This window comes from Phyllostomus discolor, chromosome 10 (genome assembly GCF_004126475.2).
Source record: "Phyllostomus discolor isolate MPI-MPIP mPhyDis1 chromosome 10, mPhyDis1.pri.v3, whole genome shotgun sequence".
NCBI classification, from domain to species: domain Eukaryota; kingdom Metazoa; phylum Chordata; class Mammalia; order Chiroptera; family Phyllostomidae; genus Phyllostomus; species Phyllostomus discolor.
The window spans coordinates 75,710,184-75,734,170 of NC_040912.2; the positions used below are offsets into that span (position 1 = coordinate 75,710,184).

Consider the following 23,987-nt stretch of genomic DNA (forward strand, 5'->3'; position numbering starts at 1 on the left):
CCGTGCATTCCAGAAAGCGTAGCGAGCTAGAGCAACAAAGGAACCGGGCAGTCGGCGGGGAGAAGTCGGGGGGCTGCGGCGCGCTCTGGAGAAGGTGGCGGCTGAGCCCCGGCTGGCGCGGGGGCGGCGCCGGTGACCTAGTCTCGGATCCCGGGCCCGCGCCTGGCCTCCAACGCGGGGCCCGGAGGTGGTTTTTAATGGTGGAAGAGGGGATGGGGCTGCAGATCCGGGGCCCCGGGAGCTCCCAGGGCTGAAGACAATTTTGATTGCCAGGGAAAGTGGTAGGGCGCTGTGCATCCCCGCCCGGGCCTCCGCCGCCTAAACATGGGCCCCAGGTTCCAAAGTTTTCGAAGTTGGGCGCCGAGGGCCCGTGGCGCGCGGAGCATCCGGGGGAGCCCAGCACGGGACTCGCGGGGCGCACAGGTCGTCTGAGTCGCCTCCGCGGCCCCAAGGGTTGCGCGTGGGCCCAGGGGGCTCCAGGGAGCGGGCGGGGGGCGCCGGGGCTTCTGCTGAGTTGGCGGGTTTGGCCATGGCCGCTGCCCGCCTTGCACGGGGCCCGGAGCTCTTGCCTCTGGGGCTGCTGCTGCTGCTGCTGGGGGGCCCGGGCCGGGGGATGGCCTTGAGCGGGAACGCGACCGGGCCTGGGCCGCGAAACGCGGGCGGGAGCGCCAGGAGGAGCGCGGCGGTGACCCGCCCTCCGCCGCTGCTGAGCCACTGCGGTCGGGCTGCCGCCTGCGAGCCGCTGCGATACAACGTGTGCCTGGGCTCCGCGCTGCCCTACGAGGCCACCTCCACGCTGCTGGCCGGGGACTCGGCGTCTCAGGAGGAAGCGCACGGCAAACTCGTGCTCTGGTCCGGTAAGCGCGTGGAAGCCCGAGTCCGGGGACTGCGGTGGTGGGACGCGGGGACTCCGGGGAAGAAGAGGCTCAGGCCTGAGATTCGGAGGGGGCGGGAGCTGCACCCGGGGGGCTGGGAGGAACAGAGTCGGAAACTTCTGAGCAGGCTGTGTGCAGGCTAGGACCCTCGGTGATGAGGAAGGAGGGCGAGGAAGTTGAGGAAGCGGGTCACAAAGGGCCTGCGCGGGGTGGGTGAACTAAGGATGCGGAGGAACTAGGAACCGGTCCTGAAGGGACTCTGAGCGACAAGAAAGGACAGAGAGAGAGAGAAAGAGGGAGAGAGAGAGATGCTCCAGATAAGTGCCAATCTGGAAGCTGGGTCCTCAGAGACTCAAGGAGATGTTGAGACCTTGGAGAAGAGAGAAGTCCAGTTGAACAGGAAAATGGGAAGAATGTGAATAGAAGATTTAGGCATGAGAGGTGAGGAGTGAAAATTAGTGAAATTTGTGAGGGATGAGAAACCCCCTGATAATGAATAATTAAAAGGTAACCGGAGGTCCTGGCTAGGTAGCTCATTTGGTTAGAGCACAGTCCCGGTGCAGCTCCGGGTCCCAGACACTGAGCGTGTGGGCTCCATCCAGGTCAGGGCACACAGGAGAATCCACCAATGGGCGCATGAATACGTGGAACAGCAAATCGATGTTTCTCTCCTGCTCTCTCTTTCCCTCTCCCTCCCTTCCTCTCTCTCTCTAAAGTCCATCAATAAAAAAATTTTTTAAGGTAACCAGAAAGCTTCAGAAGTATTGTTTTTGGAGACTGAAAGTTCAGAGAACCCTGATCTTGCCTTGCTTTCACAGGAGATTTCACAGTTTCCTCATCTGAAAAATGGGGACTCTGATTTTTGTTTGGGATTGGGAAGGAATGTGACTATTTTAACGATTATTTGTGTGTGTTTTGGAAGTTTGGGTCCTCGGGCTGGTCTGGAGTGTTGAGAGCCTGTGGATTCTTCCACGGTGACCTCAAGAAGTCCCAGGGCCCTCACCTCAGTGGGGGATTATGGTTCAGCTTGCAAATCTGCAGAAAGAGCCCAAATGGTCCTTCCTTACAGTGCAGAGTGAAGTAGGTCCCCACCTGTCACTCTTCTGAGCTGGGAGCTTGCAGGGTGCTCAGGAAGGACCCTGGCCTTGTCACTCCTTGCTTCTGGCCAGCATGATTCAAAACTGACATTGACAAAAGAAAATAAAATCCAAAAGCCAGGCGCAGATCTGGCAACCTCCTTTTGACAGACTTCGAGTGCCCCACACCTCACGTCTGCCCAGTGCCCCAGTGCCCCAGTGCCCCAGTGCCCCAGTGCCGCACGCCTCCCATCTCCATTCTGCCCTGGGTGCTGCTGGGAATGGTCCTGATGGGGAAGTGTGTGTAGGTCGCCTGTCGTTGTCAACTGGGCCACTAGTGTTCTCAAGGTTTCTCGCCGGATGTTGTACAAAGCCATACCATCCCTAGCTTGATGCAGATGCCAGATGAGGAACTTGGGGGATCGTGCCTGTGTGTGGAGCTTCATCCTTTGTGGGTACCAGGTCAGCGTGTCGGCAAGGACCCTGTGTAATCAACAGTAGCTTTGGAAAATCCATAATTACCATAAGGTCTGTGTAATTTTGCATATATGCTCTCTCTATGGTAATATGTTTGTATAAATGTGTCACAAACAGAAGTATAAAAGTACAGTATAGAAGAAAGGGCATATGTAGAAACTATCATTTTAGTCTTTGAAGTCACATAAATGCAAAGCAGAAGGGCGAAAGAATGAAAGAGGAATACCAGAGGTATAAACACTATTTCTTTGAGCAGTGCCTGAAAGAAGGCTTGAGTTTAGGAGCCGGCTGTATGGACAATCTGAATAACTCCCTCAGCACTAGAATCTCACCCAGTTCTGAGTTGCGCACACTATAAGAGGATATTCTGTTTCTATTCATGTATTTTGCAGGGGCCAGTGGTTGAATTCTCCTAAGTTAGATGCATGTGTGCTGCTATCCTTCTGTTGTTACTATCAAATCCAGAAGGAAGGGTATGAACTTTTTTACAGCCCCCACTCCTATCCTGAGAGCAGCTGAGTGGGCAGAAGTGGTTTGGGCGGGAAAGTTTAGGAGTTAGAACCAGCTGCTGTCCGTGCAGGTTCGAACCCCACTAGCTATGCCTTGGTGGGGCAGGTTCCTACAGGGGTGCCCTTCCTAAGCCCAGATCCTTAGTTCACTCCGAGCTCTTCTCCGCTGCCACCCAGCATCCCTGAGCTCAGTCCATCCCCATGTGCGTTCTGGTTGTTCTCTTTCTGCCTAGGGCCCTTCTGTGGGATGTCCTGTGAAGTAGGACCAGAAGCAGGTGTTGGTCTGAGCTGAGCCAGTGGGTGGGTAAAGTCAACCTGGACCAAGAGTGAGAATCCCAGACAGGCCGCCAGCTGGGAATCGTGGAGAGTGGCCAGTGACTGGTCCTGTCCTGAGTTAGGGGCTTGACTTGGCATTAGACACGGTCAGTGTCACCTGGCTCTTTGAGATACTTTTGTAGGTGAAGGATGGAAATGGTCTAGGTTGTCTTCTGTAAACTTTTGAAAGTAGGGACTACTTGTTCATCACATTTTTCTGAAAGCCTCAGAGTTCTGAGTACACACAATCACCCAACCATTTATTCATGTAGGTATTGGGTGCTTGCTGCAGCCTGGGTCAGGTTCTGGGGAGCATAGAGATGAAGAATGAAGACATGAACCCTGCCATCCAGCAGAAGACAGAAAATGAAACAGGCTTTAGCAATATTTGTGAAGGTACTGTGACAAAGTAGGATGCTGCAGGAACACAAAGGACTTTGTGGAACAAGGGAAGAAGACCCTGCCCACAGAAGACCCTGCCTGTTCGCCCCATGACCTGAGAAATAAGTAGGAATTACCTGGGCCAAGGAAGGGTTGGATGGGAAAGATTAGGGAGAGGAAATAGCACTCACTAAGGTGAAGGGGTGAGAGGGCCTGATACTTTTAAGGAAGTTTAACAATTTTAGTAGCACCGGATCAAAGCATGGGGGAGAGAGAATTTTAAGAGATAAGATCTAGAGAACTGGAAAATAAAGGGATTCATTCCCATATTAAGAAGTTTGTGTGTTATCCAAAAGATAATAAGGAGCCATTGAAGGCTTTTAAGCAAGGGAGAGATGTAATCATGTCTGTGTTTTAGAAAGATCTGTGGGTGCCTTGTGAAGGAGCCATGGTTGGAGGGAAAACCTGGAGGCCGGTTGCTTGTTTAGAGGATGGTTGAAGGAGTCCAGGGGAGAGGTGATGGGGTCAGGATTGGGGTAACAGGCTGTAGGAAGTAGACAGGCCCCACAGTTTCCGAGCTAGAACCAATGGGACTTGCCGATGAGTTGGATGGAGGGCTTGATGAAAGGTGATACCTTCCCTTTCATGAAGCCAGAGAATGCTAGAGGAAGAGGAGGTTTAGAAGAAAGCAGGGGTTCAGCTTCAGCCAAGCGAATCAGAGGTGCTTACTGGACGTCTGTGTGGAGAGTGCCAGCAGATCTGGACCAGGAGTTGCTGGCCGCCGTGAGCTTCTTCCGCCCAGACTCCTGAGCCCTTGGCAACGTGCTGTTGCGGGAGGCAGTTCATAGCTCAGGTTGGGCCAGTTCCTGCATTTGTGTAGAACTCGGATCGCTCCTATATCTCTCAGCTCTCCGGAGTGGGCTTCTGCAGGGTTCAGCATCTTCTCCATTATAGCTTGCAAATGCCTCCTCTGAGGCATTGCAGGTTGATCAGATGATCATAACACCCAGGTCATGGTGCACCAAATCTGGTTTGGTAAGTGGGGCAAGGAAGCAGAGAGGCCAGAGGCTGGCGAGCGGGAGAGGTCCCTGAGAGCTAGCACATAGCCTCTTTGAGGGCTGCTGTGCTGTGTGTGTGCACAGGGGTATGTGGCTGGTCACCCAGTGGCAGCATCCAGGAGGAGAAAGCCAGGGAAGCTGGGAGGAATTTCTCGTTTGCCTCTCAGACATCCAGTTGAGAGATGAGAGGAGGGGTGTGGTGGTGATGGTGCGTTATTCACAGGGTCAGATCTGGGAGCATTTCCTTAGAACTGTTCCCAACCCTGGCTAGCTGATGGTCAAAGTCATTTTATATATATAGAGTCCAGCAGACGTAACTCCTGCTTGAGTGTGGTTGGTAGGATAATGATATGGGTGTAATAATTTATAGTTTTAATTAGAACACTTCACCTAAAATGTCACATGGTGTGCTTGAGTGTGATATTGTTACATTACAGAATTACATGCTTATGATTTTGTAATAAAAAAGGGGTGTTATTTGTGTCAGATCATTCATACACACATACACACAAGGAAAGTATAAAATACGGAATAACACACATTTACAAATGTTGAGGTAGTTTAAAGAACCTGAAATGAGGCCTAAATAGTTTTGAGCACTGTTTTGCTACAGTTAATTGTATGTAGTTTCTAGGAAAAATAAATGATACTGCTAGTTGAAAAAATAAAAAAATTAAAATATGGAATAACACCCATGGGCCCACATTTTCATTTTTGCCTCAGATGTTTAACTTTTTAATTGGGAAATGTAGCATGTGTACAGAAAGTGCACAAAACGCAAATGAACTAAACAACACGTAGTTATAAGGAGCCACGGTGGGGCCCCTAGAAGCTCCCCCTTTGTCTTTTCCAATCACATCTCCCTCCCTCCTCTTTTAGAAGTAACCACTACCTTGATTTTTGGATAATTGTTTCCTTTTTCCTCTATAGTTTTACCTTCTAGTTTTGGAATGCCTAAAATTCACTTTTCATGTTTTTAAACTTTATACAGTGGAATCATGCTGTGTGTGTTCTTTCATGTCTTGTTTGTTTTATTCTGCATTATTTTGTAAGATTCGTATTATCATAGCTCATTTTTCATTACTGAATAGTATTCCACTGTGGAATGTGTCCCTGTTTTAACATTTAATGTTGTTAAACATTTAAGTTGTCCCCAGTTTGGGGCCACTGGGAATGCCATTGCTGTGAGTGTTCTTTTATGTATGTCCTTGTGCACCTGGGTTCATACTTGGAGATGGTAGGGCATGTACACCTTCAGCTTTACTAGATAACACCAGAGAGTTTTTCAAAGTGGTTGTGCCAACTTACACCCCCACTAGCCCTATAGAATAGACGCCATTGCTCCACATGATTCCTGACCGACTCTTGGTATTGCCCGCCTTTAAAATTTTGCCAAACTAGTGGATATATTGTTGTATGTGTTCGTGGTTTTAATTTGCATTTCCCTGATTACTAGTGAGGTTAAGCACCATTTGAGATGGTTACTGGCCATTGAAGTTCTTCTTTTGTGAAGTGTCTGTCCAAATCTTTGGCCCGTTTTTCTGTAGGGCTAGCTGCCACTTTTAAAAGATGTGTAGGAGATCTCCATGGGCAGGAGTCCTTTATTGGTTGCATGTGTTGAAAAGATTTCCTATTCTGTGGCTTGCCTTTTCATTCTGTGCGTCTTTTGTTGAACAGACATTCTGAACTTTAAGGTAGTCATTTATTAAACTTTTTATGAGTAGTGTTGACTGTATTTTATTTTAAAATGTCCTTTTATACCACAGAGTCATGAATTTATTCTCTTACACTATTTTCTCAAAACTTTATAGATTTTCCTTTTATTTTAAGCACATAAATCACCTGGAATTGATTTTAGAGCTCCAATTTCATATATATATATAGTCAATAGCATTTGTTAAAGAGAATATCTTTTGTCCACTGCTCTGCCATAAATCACGTGTTGAAATATATATATATTTGTTTCCGGGATCTTTATTTGATGGGTCTATTTGTCTATCCCTTGCCGATTCCACAACCATCTTCATTTTCTTATCGTTATAGCATGATTCTTCACCTTCTTTGAGCTATGAGCCAATTTGACAGTCTGGTAAAACCCATGGGCCCCCTTGTCAGTATAGTATTTTTAAGTTCATAAAGTAAAACATATAGGATGGAAAAGAAATATTTAGGATTATGAAGGGAATGAATTATATTGAAATAGAGTTACCAAATTTTAAAAATTATTTTAATACACTATTTTTTAATAAGGTCATTTTATTTTTAAAAATATTTTATTTATTTATTTTTAGAGAGCGGGGAGAGAGAAAGAGAGGGAGAAAGAAAGAGAGGGAGAGAAACATCAATGTGGTTGCCTCTCACATGGCCCCCAATGGGGACCTGGCCCACAACCCAGGCATGTGCTCTGACTAGGAGTTGAACCGGCGACTGTTTGGTTCACAGCCTGAGCTCAATCCACTGACCCACACCAGCCAGGGCTAGTTATCAAATATTTTAAAAGTTTATGATCTAATATTTTTGTGCTTCTTTAGCAATACACTATAAGGTCTGGTGTGGGTTTAATAGCCACTGCAGTATCAAGGTGGTGATGAGCAGTGACAATATTTTGAGATATCTGCAACAAAGTTACCTGATTTCTATTTGAGACAAAGCCACGCGTATCACCAACATTACTGTGGTATGTTGTTTATACTGTTCATGGAAGGAAATGATAAATTTCAGTTAGATGTAATTGTCCCATCCAAGTTCGTGGATCCCTAAATTCTCTCCGGGAATCCTTTGTGAACTTGAGGCTAAGAACCCCTGCTTTACAGTGGAGCACTATCTGATAGAGAGTCTGGGTTACTCTCAATTTTTTGTGCTTTAATATAAAAATAATTGTTGGTGTTTTTTTAACCATAGAAAAATTTTATTTTATTTTATTTTTCATTCTAATTTTTTTATTGTTGTTCACTTACAGTTGTCCCATTTTCCCCCCATTACTCTCCCCTGCCATACCCATCCCCCATCTTCCACTTTCAATCCTCCCCCGCATTGTCTTTGGCCATGGGTCCTTTATGCATGTTCCTCGACTTGACCCTTCCCCTTCTTTCCCCTGTTATCCTCCTTCCTCTCCTTCCTCCCCTCTGGTCACTATCAGTTTGTTCTTTATGTCCATGCCTCTTGTTCTATTTTGCTTGCTTGTTTGTTTTGTTGATTAGGTTCCACTTATAGGTGAGATGCTATGGTATTTGTCTTTCACTTCCTGGCTTATTTCACTTAGCATAATGTTTTCAAGCTCCATCCATGCTGTCATGAGGGGTAGGAGTTCCTTTCTGCAGTGTAGTATTCCATTGTGTAAATGTACCAGTTTTTTGATCCACTCATTTACTTACGGGCACTTAGGCTGTTTCCAGCACTTGGCTATTGTAAATTATGCTGCTATGAACATTGGGGTGCATAGGTTCTTTTGAGTTGGTGTTTCAGGGTTGTTAGGGTATAGCCCCAAAATGGAATTGCCGGGTCAAAAAGCAGTTCCATTTTCAGGGTTTTTTTTAGGAAATTCCATACTGCTTTCCACAGTGGCTGCACCAGCCTGCATTCCCACCAGCACTAGGGTTCCCTTTTCTCCACATCCTCCCCAGCACTTGTTCGTTGCTTTGTTTGTGATGGCCATTCTGACACGTGTGAAGTGGTATCTCATTGTGTTTTTACTTTGCATCTCTCTGATGGCTAGCGATGCTGAGGCATCATTTCTTATGTCTCTGGCTCCTCTGTATGTCCTCCTTGGATAAGTGTCTGTTCAGGTCCTTTGCCCATTTCTTCACTGGATTGTTTGTCTTCCTGGTGTGGAGTCATGTGAGTTCTTTATATATTTTGGAGATCAAACCCTTATCCAAGATATTATTGGCAAATATATTTTCCCATATGGTTGGTACCCTTTTCATTTTGCCAATGTTTTCTTTAGCTGTGCCAAAGCTTTTTAATTAGATGTAGCCCCATTTGTTTATTCTTTCCTTTATATCCCTGTCCCTAGGAGATATATTGGTGAAAGTATTGCTGCATGGAATATCTGACATTTTCCTGCCTGTGTTCTCCTCTAGGACTTTCATGGTGTCACAACTTATATTTAAATCTTTTATCCATTTAGAGTTTACTTTTGTGTATAGTGTAAGTTAGGGGTCGAATATCATTTTTTTTTTGCATGTAGCTGTCCAGATCTCTCAACACCATTTGTTGAAGAGGCTATTTTTACTCCATTTTATGCTTCTGTCCTCTTTGTCAAATATTAATTGACCAAAGAGACATGGGTTTATTTCTGGGCTCTCTGTTCTGTTCTATTGATCTATGTGTCTGTTCTTATGCCAGTACCAGACTGTTTTGATTACAGTGGCCTCGATTATTGTTAGTGGTTTTGATTGCAATTACATGGAGTATATAAATTAATTTGGAAAAAAAGACATCTTTACAATATTGAGTATTCCAGTCATTTCTTTATATATTTCCATTTAGATCTTTCATTTTCTCAATATTTTTTTACAGTTTTTCTGCAAGGATTTCTTAAATATAATTGGTGAGGTTCATTCCTAGGTACTTGATAATTTTTATGCTACTATAAATGATCCCCTTAACATTTTGTTTTCTGTTTGTTGCTGGCATATAAAAATACAGTTGATTTTGAATCCAGTTAAACGAGCTGGATTTATTCTACACACATAGCTATCTCATTTGTGAATAATGAGTTTGTTTCTCTTTTCAAGCCGTATATGTGTTTATGTTTATTGCCTTGCTGCACTAATTAAGGCGTCCAGTACATTGTTAAATGGAAATGGTAACTGTAGCAGCATCTTTCGTCCGTGACTTTTTCTGTGTTCTAAAGTGAAAACTTTTCTACCTCTCACTATTAAGTACGGTGTTCAGTGTAAGTTCTTGTAGTTACGTTTTATCAGATTAAGGAAGTTTTCTTGTATTCCTAATGTGTCAGTTGTCTTTTTATCATGGCTGGATGTTGACTTTATCAACTACTTTTAATCTATGGAGATGATCACGTGATTTTTCTTTTTTAATTTATGACTGTAGTAAACTACACTGATTACATTTTCTAATGTTAACGCAGCCTCAGAAGGAAGGTTTCGACTCTGCTGCTCATCAGCATCACACACACAAAGTCTCTTTCAAAGTCAGAATTGTGGCAAATGTTATTTTAAAGTTTTAAGAATGTAGAAAACTGTGTCCCTGGTTTTCTTGTTTCATATTTTATTAAAATCAAAAAATAAAACCGCACTGATAAAGTTGATGTCCCCTTTCTTCCTGTTAGCAACCTCATTCCCTTCTCTTTGGGAAGCTTTCCTCATCTCAGTGATTGGCACATTTATTTTTTTCAAGTTAATTGCTTTTAAACCTAGTACAAAATTCAAAAGCAATAGAAGTTAAATCCCTCCGCGTGTGTTCCCAGCTACCTATTTCCCCTTCCCAGAGGCGGCCGCCAACACTGGTTTCCGTGTGTCCTCCTAGAGAGCGCCGGCATGTGTACAAATGTCTATGTGGCCTTAGTTTTTTTCTTCCCACGAAGTAGTGGCAGGCTCCCCCGGCTGTTCTCCACTCAGCTAACTGTGTGCGTTTAATGAGATGTGCTGGGGATAGTTCCATTTCACTGCAAATAGTGCTACCCTGAGTAGTGTTCTATTATATTGACGTATGACTGTTTTTTTTAGCTGGTCTGCTGTTGATTGATATACATTCAGGTTGTTTCTACTCTTTTCTTGTTACAATGTGGCAATGAATAATCTTATAAATTTGTGAACATGTGAAGTGAACTTGCTGGCATAAAATTTTGATAGATAATGCCAAATAGTGTCCATGGGTATTTACTGATTTTTATTCCTACCAAAAGTAAAGTGCCGGTTTCCCCCACACTCTTGCAAATATAGCATTTTAAAATATTTTGATCTTTCTCACTCTAAAGATTAAAAAATCGTATCCCTTTATGGTTTGATTTCACATTTACTTCAGGAAGAGTGAGAGGGAGCATCTCCTTGTGTGTTTAAAGGCCACTTGTATTTCCTCTGATCCGTTGTGTTTGTCTCTTGCCCTTTTTCTGCAGGCTTATGAGTTTCTTATTCATTTGGAAGAGCTTTATGCATATAAGAAAATTAGTATGTATGCAATATATGTTCTCAGTGTGTTGCTTTTTAATGATTTTGTTTAAATCTTTTATGTCATAGCTTCTTGGTTTTGTGTCATATATCAAAAACCTTCTCCACTCCAAGGTTTCCAAGACCATGTCTCATCTTTGTTTCGGTGCTTTAATTTTTTAAAATAACATAATTATTTTTTCTTCATCTGGAATTTATTTTTACATAAGAAGTGAGGTAAGAGTCCAACTTACTTTTTCTTTAGATGGCCCCTCCATTGTTGTTTAAGATTTATGTAATAATCTACCTTTTTCTTGGGGAATTTATTTTTTTTTTAAAGATTTTATTTATTTATTTTTAGAGAGGGAAGGGAGGGAGAAAGAGAGAGAGAGAAATATCAATGTGCGGTTGCTGGGGACCGTGGCACGCAACCCAGGCATGTGCCCTGACTGGGAATTGAACCTGCAATGCTTTGGTTCGCAGCCCGTGCTCAATCCAATGAGCTACGCCAGCCAGGGCTCAATAAAATCTTTTAAAAAAGAGTGAAACAATATTTTAGATGAAAAACTAAAACCAAATTATGTATTTTTATTTTTAAATTATTTTTATAAGGTTCATTTTATTTTTACTATGGCTATCCAGTTGCTCCAGCATCCTTTTTTGTTTTTTTTTAAGATTTTATTTATTTATTTTAGAGAGAGGATAAGGGAGAGAGGAAAAGAGACATCAATGTGTGGTTGCCTGTCACATGCCCCCTACTGGGGACCTGATCTGGCCTGCAATGCAGGTATGTGCCCTGACTGGGAATCGAACCAGTGACCCTTCGGTTTGCAGCCTGGCACTCAACCCACTGATCCACAACAGCCAGGGACAAATTACCTATTTTTAGAAGTTGATAATTACAACAAATATCACAAAATCCTGAAAATGATAACACAATATTTTTATTAATCAACTGCCTGCTGTTTCTGTAGAATACATTTTACTCTAGTGAGTTCGCCCCAATTTTAAATGAACATCCAGTAAAATGTACTTTTTCCCTATTGTGCAGTTCTACGAGTTTAGGCAAACACACAGAGTTGTGTAACCAGCCACTACATTCAAGACAGTGAACAACCCCATCCCCCCCAACAGTCCCTCAGGCTGCCCCTTTTGTAGGCAAACCCTCCTCCCACCCAACCCCTGGCACCCACTGCAGCTTTCTCCACCCACACCCACTCAGTCAGAATTTCTGAGAGTGGGTTCTCTACCCAAGGCCATAAGGGCTCCCCCAGATGATTCTGATTTGAGTCAGGTCTGGGTACCATTGCCCAAGATCATTGCTTCTTAAGTGACAGGACCTTGCCCCATACCCCTGGAATAGGCCAGGTCACGGTGAGGGCAGTGAGTGGCCAGAGGCCTCAGGGAGGTACTGGTAATAACCAAACATTTCCCCGGTGTTTGCTGTGTGACAGGTGCCATCCTAAGCAGTTAACTCGTTACCTTACTCTTGCCAGCAGTCCCACAAGGTAAATGCATTGTTCCCATTTCACAGGCGAGGACACCGAGGCTAGAGGTAGAGACTAAGTAATTTGCTTAAGATCACACAGCCAAGAAATGGGACCGAGATTTGGCCCAGGCAGGCTAGCTGCAGTGTCTGTGCTCCTTACCCCTCTACTATATCACCTCTACTCCCCAAAAGAGCAGTTACCTACCTACCCCTACGACCCCCCAGCCCAGCAGTATGGCCAGCACCCATGTTGGCTCTCGTGTCCTCAGAAGCATCTCCTAATTCAACTTCTCATTTGGGACATAGGTGCTCCTGAAGCAAGGATGATTGAGGAGGGGCGAAGGGGGCAGAATGCTGAGTGAGCCCGGCCACTGGGGCGGCGGTCTCCGTCTTGCTGACACCTCCTTCCCTCCCTCTGCACTGGACACAGCCTCCTCTGTTTCTCTCACCTGACCTCCCGTTTCCTCCTCTGGCCTTGGAGTGCCTGGCTCCCCTGACTACCTCTCCTTAGCTCCCACCTGTTCTCTATCTCACCTCAGCTTGGTAAGAGGGCCCGGGGCCCTGGGATCTTGGCGAGGGGAAAGGACTCCTGGTCTGGAGCTCGGGCCCTGGCAGGGGTGGGTCCCACCACTCTCCTTCCCCCTGGGGGAGGCCTGTAGCATTTAAAAATGCCCCCCAAAAGGTAGAAGGTAAATCAACCTGGGATTTTCAGCCAGAGGTGCTTATCCTTCCTAGCTGGGCATTGGGAATCAGGGGCTGTTGTATAACTGAGTTGTAGTGTACCTATGGAAAAGTGCACAGGCCATAAACTTGATATTTACAAGGTGGATATCCCCAGGTCTCCAGTCCTGGAGCAAGAAGTAGAACGTGAGTAGCATCCCAGAAAGCTCCTCTTCAGGTTCTCTTCTAGTCACCACCCCTGGCAGGGGGCTTGGGAGGGAGCACATTTGGGGTATCACAGTGACTTAGGGGTTCTGTTGGCATTTAGTGGGCAGGGTCCTGTGATGCTAAAGGTCCTGTGATACATGGGACAGTCCTGCAGCAGAGAGTCGTCCTGCCCAAGTGCCCCGTGGAGAAGTACCTTGCCGGACAGCTCCGAGCTGTAGTGGCCTGCAGCGAGGCAAAAAGAGATGCCTCAGGCCTGGGGAACAGGGGTGCCGCTATGCCTGTGGGTCTGAATGAAGAGGGGGCTTCACTGTAATGTGTCTACACTGTCATCGCCCCGCAGGCCTCCGGAACGCCCCCCGTTGCTGGGCAGTGATCCAGCCCCTGCTGTGTGCCGTGTACATGCCCAAGTGTGAGAACGACCGGGTGGAGCTGCCCAGCCGCACCCTCTGCCAAGCCACCCGAGGCCCCTGTGCCATCGTGGAGAGGGAGCGCGGCTGGCCCGACTTTCTGCGCTGCACCCCTGACCACTTCCCTGAGGGCTGCCCGGTGAGTGCCCTGTGGGGTGAGGGGCGGCTCAGGACCCGGCCCAGGGCCGGACCCGGCAGGAGGGGAGACGGGGGAGCCCAGAGCCTTCTCTCCTGGGAGACCCCACGTCAGCAGCCACAGCTCAACAGGCCACAAATGCAAACTGAAGCTTGTGGGCTGGGCCCATCCATCAATGACTATCCTTTTATTTTTTAATAAAAAGATAAGTGTGTGCAACAAATACATTTTGAGCACCAGTTCTGTCAGGTGTTAGGGAGTTACGGCAGTCACAGACGACAGGAACCTATCCCAACAACGTTTGCTGTGTATTTAGGGAGTCAAGGCACAGATAAGACAGCCGGAGACACCAAGACGGGATGTGTTCTAGTTCTGGGTGACGAAAGAGGGCTCATGAGTGATGACAATCGTAATGATAATAATGATGGTAGTAATACTACTCGTTACTGTTACTACCTGCCAAATACGATTGTAGCATTTTATATCTCTTTATCCATTTACCCCGTGAGCCCCACCATGAAGCAGGTGGGTGTGTTACATGCTGCTGAGTCAGCTCTCACCCCTGGTGACCAGCCCTGTGGATGAGTGACGTCCACAGCGTCCTGTCCTCCCAGCCCTGCTCCGCTGCTGTGCACTCGTGCTGGTGGCTTCATTCATGGAGTCAACCCGCCTCATGCTTGGCCTTCCCTTTCCCTTCTGCCTCCTGCCTTTCCCAGCATTAATGTCTTTCCCGAAGAACCCTGCCTTCGCATGATGCGCCCCAAATAGGGCGGCTTCAGTTTCCTCATTGTTGCCTCCAGCGCCGTTTCAGGCCTGTGGGCTCTGGGGCCCACGCGATCATCTTGCTGGTGGTCCAGGGCACCCACAGAGCTCTCCTCCAACCCCATATTCATTCCGAATGAATCCTTTCCCCGCCGCTACCTGGTAGATGGGGAAACCGAGGTGACAGAGAAGTCAGATAATTTGCCACAGGCTGTGTCCAGCGTCTGTGCCCTCAGCCACTCCACCACGCTACCCCTGCGCCTCTTACTAAACGGAAGGTCGCCCTGAGCCTCCCGCTCCCTTTTGTACTACCCTTCCTCTCCTCTTCCCTTGGGCCAGAATGAGGTGCAGAACATCAAGTTCAACAGTTCGGGCCAGTGTGAGGCTCCCTTGGTTCGGACCGACAACCCCAAGAGCTGGTACGAGGACGTGGAGGGCTGTGGGATCCAGTGCCAGAACCCGCTCTTCACGGAGGCGGAGCACCAGGACATGCACAGCTACATCGCGGCCTTCGGCGCGGTCACGGGCCTCTGCACGCTCTTCACCCTGGTCAGCCGAGGACGCCCGCACGAGGAGGGGGCAGGGGGAGGCCCAGGACACTCAGCCTGCAGAGTGGGAAGGGAGCTGGATTATCAGTGAGAGAGGCTGGGCTCTGGGGCAGGGAGGGAGGTGGGGAGAGGACGACTTGGCCGGCCAGGGAGGGGGTTCCTGGGGGAGGGTCATAAGAGGGGTCATAAGGGTGTCTGTAGCAGCAAAATAACCCCGACCTCACGAAACGGACCCCACTTCTCTCTTCTAGGCCACTTTGTGGCTGACTGGCGGAATTCCAACCGCTACCCTGCAGTTATCCTCTTCTACGTCAATGCGTGTTTCTTTGTGGGCAGCATCGGCTGGCTGGCCCAGTTCATGGACGGTGCCCGCCGCGAGATCGTCTGCCGTGCAGATGGCACCATGAGGCTTGGGGAGCCCACGTAGGTGTCTTGGGGACCCAGAGGTGAGGGGAGGAAGGCTGAAATGCATGTTTACCGCAAAAGGGATTTCAGGGTAGGATTCGGGTCCACCTTGTTGCACCCAGGATCTTGCAGGGTGTCCAACTTTTTGGCATCTCTGGGCCACACTGGAAGAAGAAGAGTTGTCCTGGGCCACACATTAAATACACAAACACTAATGAAAACAAAAAAGTTTCATGATGTTTTAAGTAAATTTACGATTTTGTGTTGGGCCGCATTCATAGCCATCCTGAGCTGCATGTAGCCCAAGGGCCATGAGTTGGACACCCCTGGAAGGACCTTGGTTGCAGTATTAGGACCTTGACTGTTTGCATCTGTTCGAAGGGGCGTCTTCTGTAGCCTCTTCAAATCTGCCTGGGTCCTGGTTTCAAGCCCCAACTCCTAGGCAACCGCCAGACCTGAGCCAAGGGTGTGGAGACAGGGTGGGGAGAGCTGGTAGAGGGAATATAGAATGACCTCCTCGAATGACACCCCACACGTCTGTGTAGCTCCAACGAGACCCTGTCCTGTGTCATCATCTTTGTCATTGTGTACTACGCCCTGATGGCTGGCGTCGTCTGGTTTGTGGTCCTCACCTACGCCTGGCACACCTCCTTCAAAGCCCTGGGCACCACCTACCAGCCGCTCTCCGGCAAGACCTCCTACTTCCACCTGGTCACGTGGTCACTCCCTTTTGTCCTCACTGTGGCAATCCTCGCTGTGGCCCAGGTACAGTAACTGGTAGGGGACTGGGGTCCTGAGTGGGATGGCCTTGGGAGAGGGGGCCAGAGACCAAATCTGTCCCTCCCATCCCTTCTGGCTGTAGGTGGATGGGGACTCCGTGAGCGGCATCTGTTTTGTGGGCTACAAGAACTACCGATACCGCGCTGGCTTCGTGCTGGCCCCGATTGGCCTGGTGCTCATTGTGGGCGGTTACTTCCTCATCCGAGGTGAGTGAGGACCAGACCAGGACCAAGGCACCAAAATATGCTGAGCACCAGCTTTGTGAAAGCAGGAGCTAGGCCCTGCCAGCTCTACTGCCCTCACAGGGGGACCTCAGCTGGGCCACACTGGGTCTTGTCTGCCTAGTAGGGGCCCCTTCTAGGCAGACACAGAACCTCAGGCACTCGATGTAGGACAACACCTTTGTGTTGGCCAGAAAAGTGCACCCCCTTCTTCAGAGCCTTGATCCACATTCACAGCTTGTTGAGTGGGACCCGGACTGGGCGCAGTCTCCCCTCAGCCCTCGGCCAGATGCACTTGGGTGGTGGGTTGCCTGCTCTGTCCACATGGACCAATTCGGGGACATTGGTGTAGTGTGCTCCCTCTAAATTTGTATATACCCTCAGTGTTTGGGAGCGTGATTTCCCATCACCCTCCTGCCCACAACACACACACACACACACACAGTTGTCACATCCTCTGGTCCCTAACTTCCCTGTCTCAGTCTGTCACCTCTACCATAAGCCTTCCTATCTTCTTCACTCATTTTTTGTTGTTTTCTTGTGTAAATTTCAGTTTCCTCCCTCCACAGAAGGTCAGCCTTCTGTTCAGCCCACTTCTTTCCCCTCTTTTTGGCAGCGTCTGGGCCCCTGGTTTGTGTTTTGTGTCGGTGCTGTCCTATTTGGTGGCCACTCGCCACGTGTGTTGAAACTAGCCCAGATCAAGATGTGTCATCATAAGTGTAAAATACAGGCTGCATTTCAAAGACATGGCGCACTCGCTAGTGAGTTGTAATACAGGCTACCCATTGAAATGATAATATAATAAACAGTGGTGTACTGTTTATAAAATACATTGAAATTAGTTTCACTTGTGTCTTTTTACTCTTTTAATGTGGCTTCTAGAAAATTTGAAATTAGGTACGTGGCTTATACTATATTTCTATCCGACGACACTGTCCTCAAGTTTCTCTTTATGCCTTTTCCAGCAGGACAGCTTTGACCTGACCGCCTTACGTCAGGGCGGCCGGGCCAGAACCAGCGTGCCTTCTCTCTCCTCTCTACTGTCCATCTGTGCTCTGCCCCAGTCTTTCCCGTCCACGACACCCCTGCCACCAGCTGTGCTCCATTTCTCCGGTGTCCCCAGTTCCCCAAGCTTGACACTGGCACAGGAGCAATCAGGCCGGGACTCCAGGGCCCATGGGAGCCTCTCCTGCCACACCCCCCTCTCTCAGGAGAGCAGCCTCACCCACTAATGTCTGAGGTGTCCCTTCTGTCCAGGAGTCATGACTCTGTTCTCCATCAAGAGCAACCACCCTGGGCTATTGAGTGAGAAGGCTGCCAGCAAGATCAACGAGACCATGCTGCGCCTGGGTGAGTGGGTGCCACCCGGCCCAACACTGCGCCCTCCTGGAGCTGTGGGACCTGCAGGATAGGGTCTTGGAGGGTGTCGTAAGTCAGTGGCACAAGTTAGCAGTCATGGGGCAAGACAAGGCTGTGTGTGTGTGCGTGTGGTGGTAGCAGCTCGAAAGAAGGGGACCTTCTCAGGTGGAAGAATTCAAGTTCATGCCAAGACTACTACTTCATGCCCGCTGCCCTCCCTCTGGGGCCTCCCACGGCTGCCTCAAATGCCCTCCTGCCTCATTTTGGAGACTGCAGCTCTTGAGCCGAGCCTAGCATGAATTCACCCCAGACTCAGCTGTCTTTCAGGCCCTCCTCCCCACAGCTGCCCCCACACCTGGGATTGGTAACACCTTGCCCACCCCTGACCCTCCGCAGGCATTTTTGGCTTCCTGGCCTTTGGCTTTGTCCTCATCACCTTCAGCTGCCACTTCTACGACTTCTTCAACCAGGCTGAGTGGGAGCGCAGCTTCCGGGACTACGTGCTGTGAGTGCAGGACAGGGGCTTGGGGACTTGGGGGAGCCAGAGCCAGGACCGCGGGGTCAGCCTGCCTGTGCTGTCTAGCAGGGATCTGCCTCTCTCTTGCTCTGGGTGCCCAGGATGTCAATTGGCCCGTAATTTGCCAACATAGCAAACAGCCCTCAAGTCCCTGCTCAACTCTGCACCCCCATGGCTGTCTGGCTGTGGCGTTTGTAACTGTTAAGAAGTCACCTCGTGTCTTGGCTTCTCTGACCAACTCTGTGAGCCGCAGAAGCTGCTCTCTCCAATTCTCACACGTACTCTTTTTTCAGAGCTTATTGGAGAGCCCTGCCCAGAAGTAGTTACTCTGTGATGAGTTAATAGCCTGGTAATGCCTGCTGACTTGCCTGTGTTTTCGTGTCACAGTGAGGACCAATCAGAGAGGGAGGCATCTCAGCTGTTGAAAGACTCCAGGAGCAGCCGTTAAAATGCTTGTTAAAATGAATGCCAGTCCACATCGACTGCTTTAGACTCCTCCAAGGCTCCAGCTTGCGGTCTGGGAAGCTCTAAACCACACAGATGCCTGGGTCTCTCCCCTGGGGCTTTGATTTAATTGTCTGGGGTGTGGCCCAGACATCAGTAGTTATGCAAAGCTCCCAGGTGACTCTAATGAGCACCCACGGCTGTGAATCGGTGCCGATTGTCTGGGTACCCACCCAGGAGACCCAAAAAGCCTCACCCGTCTATCACCCCTCTCACTGTAGGTGCCAGGCCAATGTCACCATTGGGCTGCCCACCAAGAAGCCCATCCCTGACTGTGAGATCAAGAACCGCCCTAGCCTCTTGGTGGAGAAGATTAATCTGTTTGCCATGTTTGGAACTGGCATCGCCATGAGCACCTGGGTCTGGACCAAGGCCACGCTGCTCATCTGGAGACGCACCTGGTGCAGGTGGGGTCAGCAGCGAGCCTGTTCTGACTCTGAGGCCTTAGTCTCTCAACCTGTGTGTCCCCATCATTAGGCGCTGTCTGGTCCCATGTCTCCCAGCACAGCCCCAGGCAGGCGTGATTTCTGAGTGTGCCGAGTTACTCCAAGCTGACTTCTCTGTGGCTCACCACTGCCCCCTGGTGACGCCTCCTGTTCTTAGGAGCCCTGGCTAGTGCTGAGCCCACTGCCAGCATCTTTTAATTAAGAGTGGAGTGATTTGAGAACTGGGCACACAGGAGCCCTGCATTCTGGGCCCCCGGCTTTGCAGAGTAGGCCTCCACTCCTCAGAGTCCTTGAGGACTCCAGGCCCTCTGGAGGCCCCTGCCCTGGAGGGGTTGGATTTGGTGGTCTCTCACAAGATTTGATGGGAAGTGGTTGCTCCTCCTCTCTCCCTCCCTCACCCCTGCTGCTCTCAGGTTGACGGGACAGAGTGATGATGAGCCCAAACGCATCAAGAAGAGCAAGATGATTGCCAAGGCCTTCTCCAAGCGGCGTGAGCTGCTGCAGAACCCAGGCCAGGAGCTCTCCTTCAGCATGCATACCGTGTCCCACGATGGGCCTGTGGGTAAGCTTCGGCTCCTTGCCTCTCCTGGAGCCACTTGATGCCGGCAGCACCGGGCCCCATTCCCTCCCGGGCTGGTGTGGACACGGGACTGTTTAGAAGGCCGTGTGGACTGCAGTGCTGCCTCCTCCCCTCACAGTCACTCTTTTCCAGTCCCCTACCATCCCCAGCGACTCTCCCCCCTCTCCCTCTGCCCCGGTTTCAGTAGTTTGTTTTGTTTGCCAGAGGACTCATCTCCCTTCCCCTTCTCCTGTCTTCTCCAGCTCTTCTCCCTGGACTAGAGTAAGTCAGGCTTTCAGGAACTAGGTTTCTGGCCTCTAGTGAGATCTCGCTCTTGTTCTGGGTGCCCAGATGTCAGTTGCACTGTGATTTGGGAATGGGTAGAGATCACTGTGATTACCGGGGTGGGTTTTCTGTGCAAGGTGGTGTGGGAGCCATTGGCAGGGGAAGGTGAATGAATGGTGCTGAATGAGGGGAGGAATGGTTGACTGCAAAAGACTGGGCTGTCTGGATTCCTTATCCTTTCCTTCCATTTCCACAGCGGGTTTGGCCTTTGACCTCAATGAGCCCTCAGCTGACGTGTCCTCTGCCTGGGCCCAGCATGTCACCAAGATGGTGGCTCGGAGAGGAGCCATACTGCCCCAGGATGTGTCTGTCACCCCTGTGGCAACTCCAGGTATGGGGTCCGGGTTTCTGTAGGAAGGTGGGGGACGCAGAGGCTGGGGGCTACTGGGACTGTAGTACCAGGAGCTGCCAGAAGACAAGAGGGGAGGAGAGCTGAGGAAGATCTGAAGTGTGAGGCTGAGGCCCCAGAGGTCTAGAGCTATGGGTCCCAGAGCCTGGGGGGGTCTGCGGAGAGAGCGGTGACGTGGACAGTCAGGGTCTCAGGCTCATGTTCTCTCTCTCACCGTCAGTGCCCCCAGAGGAAAAAGCCAACCTGTGGCTGGTTGAGGCAGAGATCTCCCCAGAGCTGGAGAAGCGCCTGGGCCGTAAGAAGAAGCGGAGGAAGAGGAAGAAGGAGGTGTGCCCGCTGGTGCCACCCCCTGAGCTTCACCACCCCACCCCGGCCTGTGCCTCCAGTGCTGTCCCTCGGCTGCCACAGCTGCCCCGGCAGAAGTGCCTGGTGGCCGCAGGTGCCTGGGGTGCTGGGGACTCCTGCCGGCAGAGAGCCTGGACCCTGGTGTCCAACCCCTTCTGCCCAGAGCCCAGTCCCCTGCAGGACCCATTTCTGCCCAGTGGCCCAGTCCCCATGGCCTGGGCTCAGGGCCGCCGGCAGGGCCTGGGGCCCATTCACTCCCGCACCAACCTGATGGAGGCAGAGCTCATGGATGCAGATTCAGACTTCTGAGCCAGGAGACCAGGACCTGGGACAGCAAATAGCAACAAAGAACATTCTGAGGCCCTTCTTCCTCCCTGAGAGTCCTTCCCCAGGGTTTCTTCTTCCAGAGAGCCTGAGGGCCCAGTGCCCTCCCAGGAGGGTTCTCTACGTCTGGCTCGTGGTAGAACTATAGGGAAGAGCCCCAGCAAAACCACGGGTGGGCCTCACCCAGGGAACAGCCCTGAGCTCCAGGGCCCCTGTTTCCACCCCACCAGCTGGAGTCTGGCTGGCAGCCCCAGTCTGCGACAAGGTCATGGGGTGTGCCGAGTCTCGGGTGGCGTAATAATGGCGGAGGTAGGAGCAACAGTATCCGGAGTGGGCTGCATTGGCCAGGACGCAGCCAAACCTGTGTCTGGCAAATGAGGGCTGGCTGCCCTTTTCTGTACTAATGGGTGCCCTTTCCTGGCACCCTCAGACCAAAAATGTTTATTGTGTCATTAGGCTTTTGTCTAAGTGGGAACAGGGCTCCCTTCTCCCTCTTCCAGGCAGTTGTGAGGCTGGGGTGCCTATTCCCATAAGGGCTGTAACCTCTCTTCACAGATGTCCAGCTGGCCCCACCCCAAGTCAACAACCCAGCCCGTATCCTCCCGCACCCTCCCTCCCTCCCTCCCTTTCCCATTTCAGTCCAACCAGGCCAACCTCTTCCTGTTTCCTGGTTGTTGGTTAGGACCCAGATGCAGCCTTCTCCCTCCCACCCTCATCCCCTACCTACTTGCTGGGCTCCATCTCCAAGAAGGAGATGGGTGCAGCTACAGAGCCTGGCGTGCTGTGGAAGCAGTGAGTGGCAGGAGCCTCTGGGTCTCCGGGACACGTTATCTCTTCCTGTATCCACCCAGTGGGGGATGGACCCCCTGACTTAAAGGGCTACCCTGGGAAGCTGCTGGAGCTTCAGGCAGGCAAGGAAAGCTTCCTTCAAATTCCACAACTAGTGGACGAAGAGATTTCCACCCTCTTAGAGGCCCCCTCTGAGTCTCCAAGGCCCCAGCTTCAAGAACCAGGCAGCAGGAAGCCCGAGGAGCTGACTGGGCTCCAGATGGGGGATAGGGCTGGGAGAAGAAATATAAACAGTAAATAAAAGGTTTTTATATAAACTCTCGGTGTCCTTTTCCATAGGCCCTAGGCTCCACCTAACTGTTTATCAGGTCCTGATCTCCTCCGTCTCCTACTTCCTCCTCAGGCTATTATGAAAGGGCCAGCGCTCGGTGCTAATGAGGTCAGGACTGTCAGATGTCTGGCCGATGTCGGTTTAATGTGCCGGCCGCCCTTCCTCACCAGTTGGTTCTGTTCAGACAAAAACTCTTCTGTGGCCACAGCTGCCTCACTGAGTGCGGATCTTAGATGATTAAGAACACACACGGGTGGACAGAGGGGATTGTGCTAAAACGAAAAAAAAACCTCATGGACAGGGAAAACAGTGTAGTGATTGCGGGGGTGGAGGGAGAAGTGGGGGGTTGTGGGGGGATAAATGGTGATGATCGGAGCCTCACTTGGCGTGGTGAACACACAACCCAGTGTACAGAGTATGTGCTGTAGAATTGTGCACCCGAAACCTGTATAATTTTGTTTACCAGTGTCACCTCCATGAATTCTATGAAAAGGAAAAAACCATGCAGCTTGCCCGTGGAGTGACGGTTGGAAGGCATCCCCCTGCCAGTGTAAATGAGAATGGCTCCCTGTGGCAACCCTGGGCCCCACCTCTGGGCAGATCAAGTTCATTCTGATGTGTAGATTCCTCCCCTGGGCAGTCAAAGGAATTCAGACTTCCCTGAAGGAAGCCTGTTAGCCCCACTTCCTCCAAAAAGATGTCAGTAGCACCCTGGGAACTGAGTTGCAAGGACTCAGGATGGTGTGGAAAGGAGATCTGTAAAAGAAAGGGGGCATTACCCACACACAGGGAGGGGATCGTGGAACATTGACCAGACTGGTTGGGAGTAGCTCATGTGACAGGGATGCAAGCATTTTGCCCAGAGCCAGGCTGCAGGGGAAGGCAAACTGACTTCACTGATCTGATCATAGTCTCAGTACTTCACATGTTATTATTAAAATAATAGTACCAGATAACTCTTACTGAATGCTTGCTAGGCTCTCTCCCAAGTACTTCACATAGATTAACTTGAATCTCGCAATGCACCTTTGGGGCACCGTTCACACCCCCAAGGTGCTGTGACACAGAAAGTTTCAATAGTTTACCCAAGGCTGTGCAGTACGCAGTAATGCCTGGATCCCATTTCAGCTCTGACTCCGGAGTCGGCTCTCAGGTGCTGCTTCTGCCTCTTATTTAATTCAAGGGAGTCAGAGGAGCCAGTTTTTTGTTTGTTTGTTTGTCTGTTTGTAAAAACAAGCTCAGTGAATCAAGACGACTTGCCCACAGCCGCACAGCTAGTACGTGACACTGTGCCCAAGGTCTTACTGACTCTGAGTCCCAACTCTCCACTCCCAGTTCTGTTGATTTGTCCTTCTGTCCAGGTGTCCTGGGCTGTGCTCCCTCTGGCCACCCTGTATCCCTCGCTTACTCTGCTCATTCTGGCCATCACTGCTTCTCTCAGCAGTAGTACAGCTAGTTTTTTAACCTTTATTAACAACGTATTCAAGACAGTAACGTTTATCAGTGTTGTCTAATGATATTTTCAGAAATAAGAGAATATGTTAACAATTTTATTTCTTCTTTTTATCTCCATGGACATTCCCTCGACCCCTTTTTTTAAGTGGGAATATTTATGTAAAGGGTGGGGAATGGTATGTAGGGGGAGCTCATTCTAGGCTTTAGAAAGCCCGAGACGTGTT

At 49.7% G+C, this 23,987-nt stretch overlaps 1 protein-coding gene across 1 annotated transcript; it reads left to right on the forward strand.

Moving 5' to 3' along the window:
• On the forward strand, window positions 1-22,294 carry SMO (smoothened, frizzled class receptor). The gene is made up of 12 exons (XM_028525562.2): window positions 1-857; window positions 13,522-13,727; window positions 14,826-15,039; window positions 15,286-15,457; window positions 15,985-16,204; window positions 16,302-16,425; window positions 17,698-17,790; window positions 18,196-18,304; window positions 19,042-19,227; window positions 19,680-19,828; window positions 20,367-20,501; window positions 20,740-22,294. The coding sequence occupies exons 1-12, from the start codon at window positions 530-532 to the stop codon at window positions 21,171-21,173; spliced, it is 2,370 nt and encodes a 789-aa protein (XP_028381363.1). The 5' UTR covers window positions 1-529; the 3' UTR covers window positions 21,174-22,294.
• The last annotated feature ends 1,693 nt before the right edge of the window (window positions 22,295-23,987 follow it).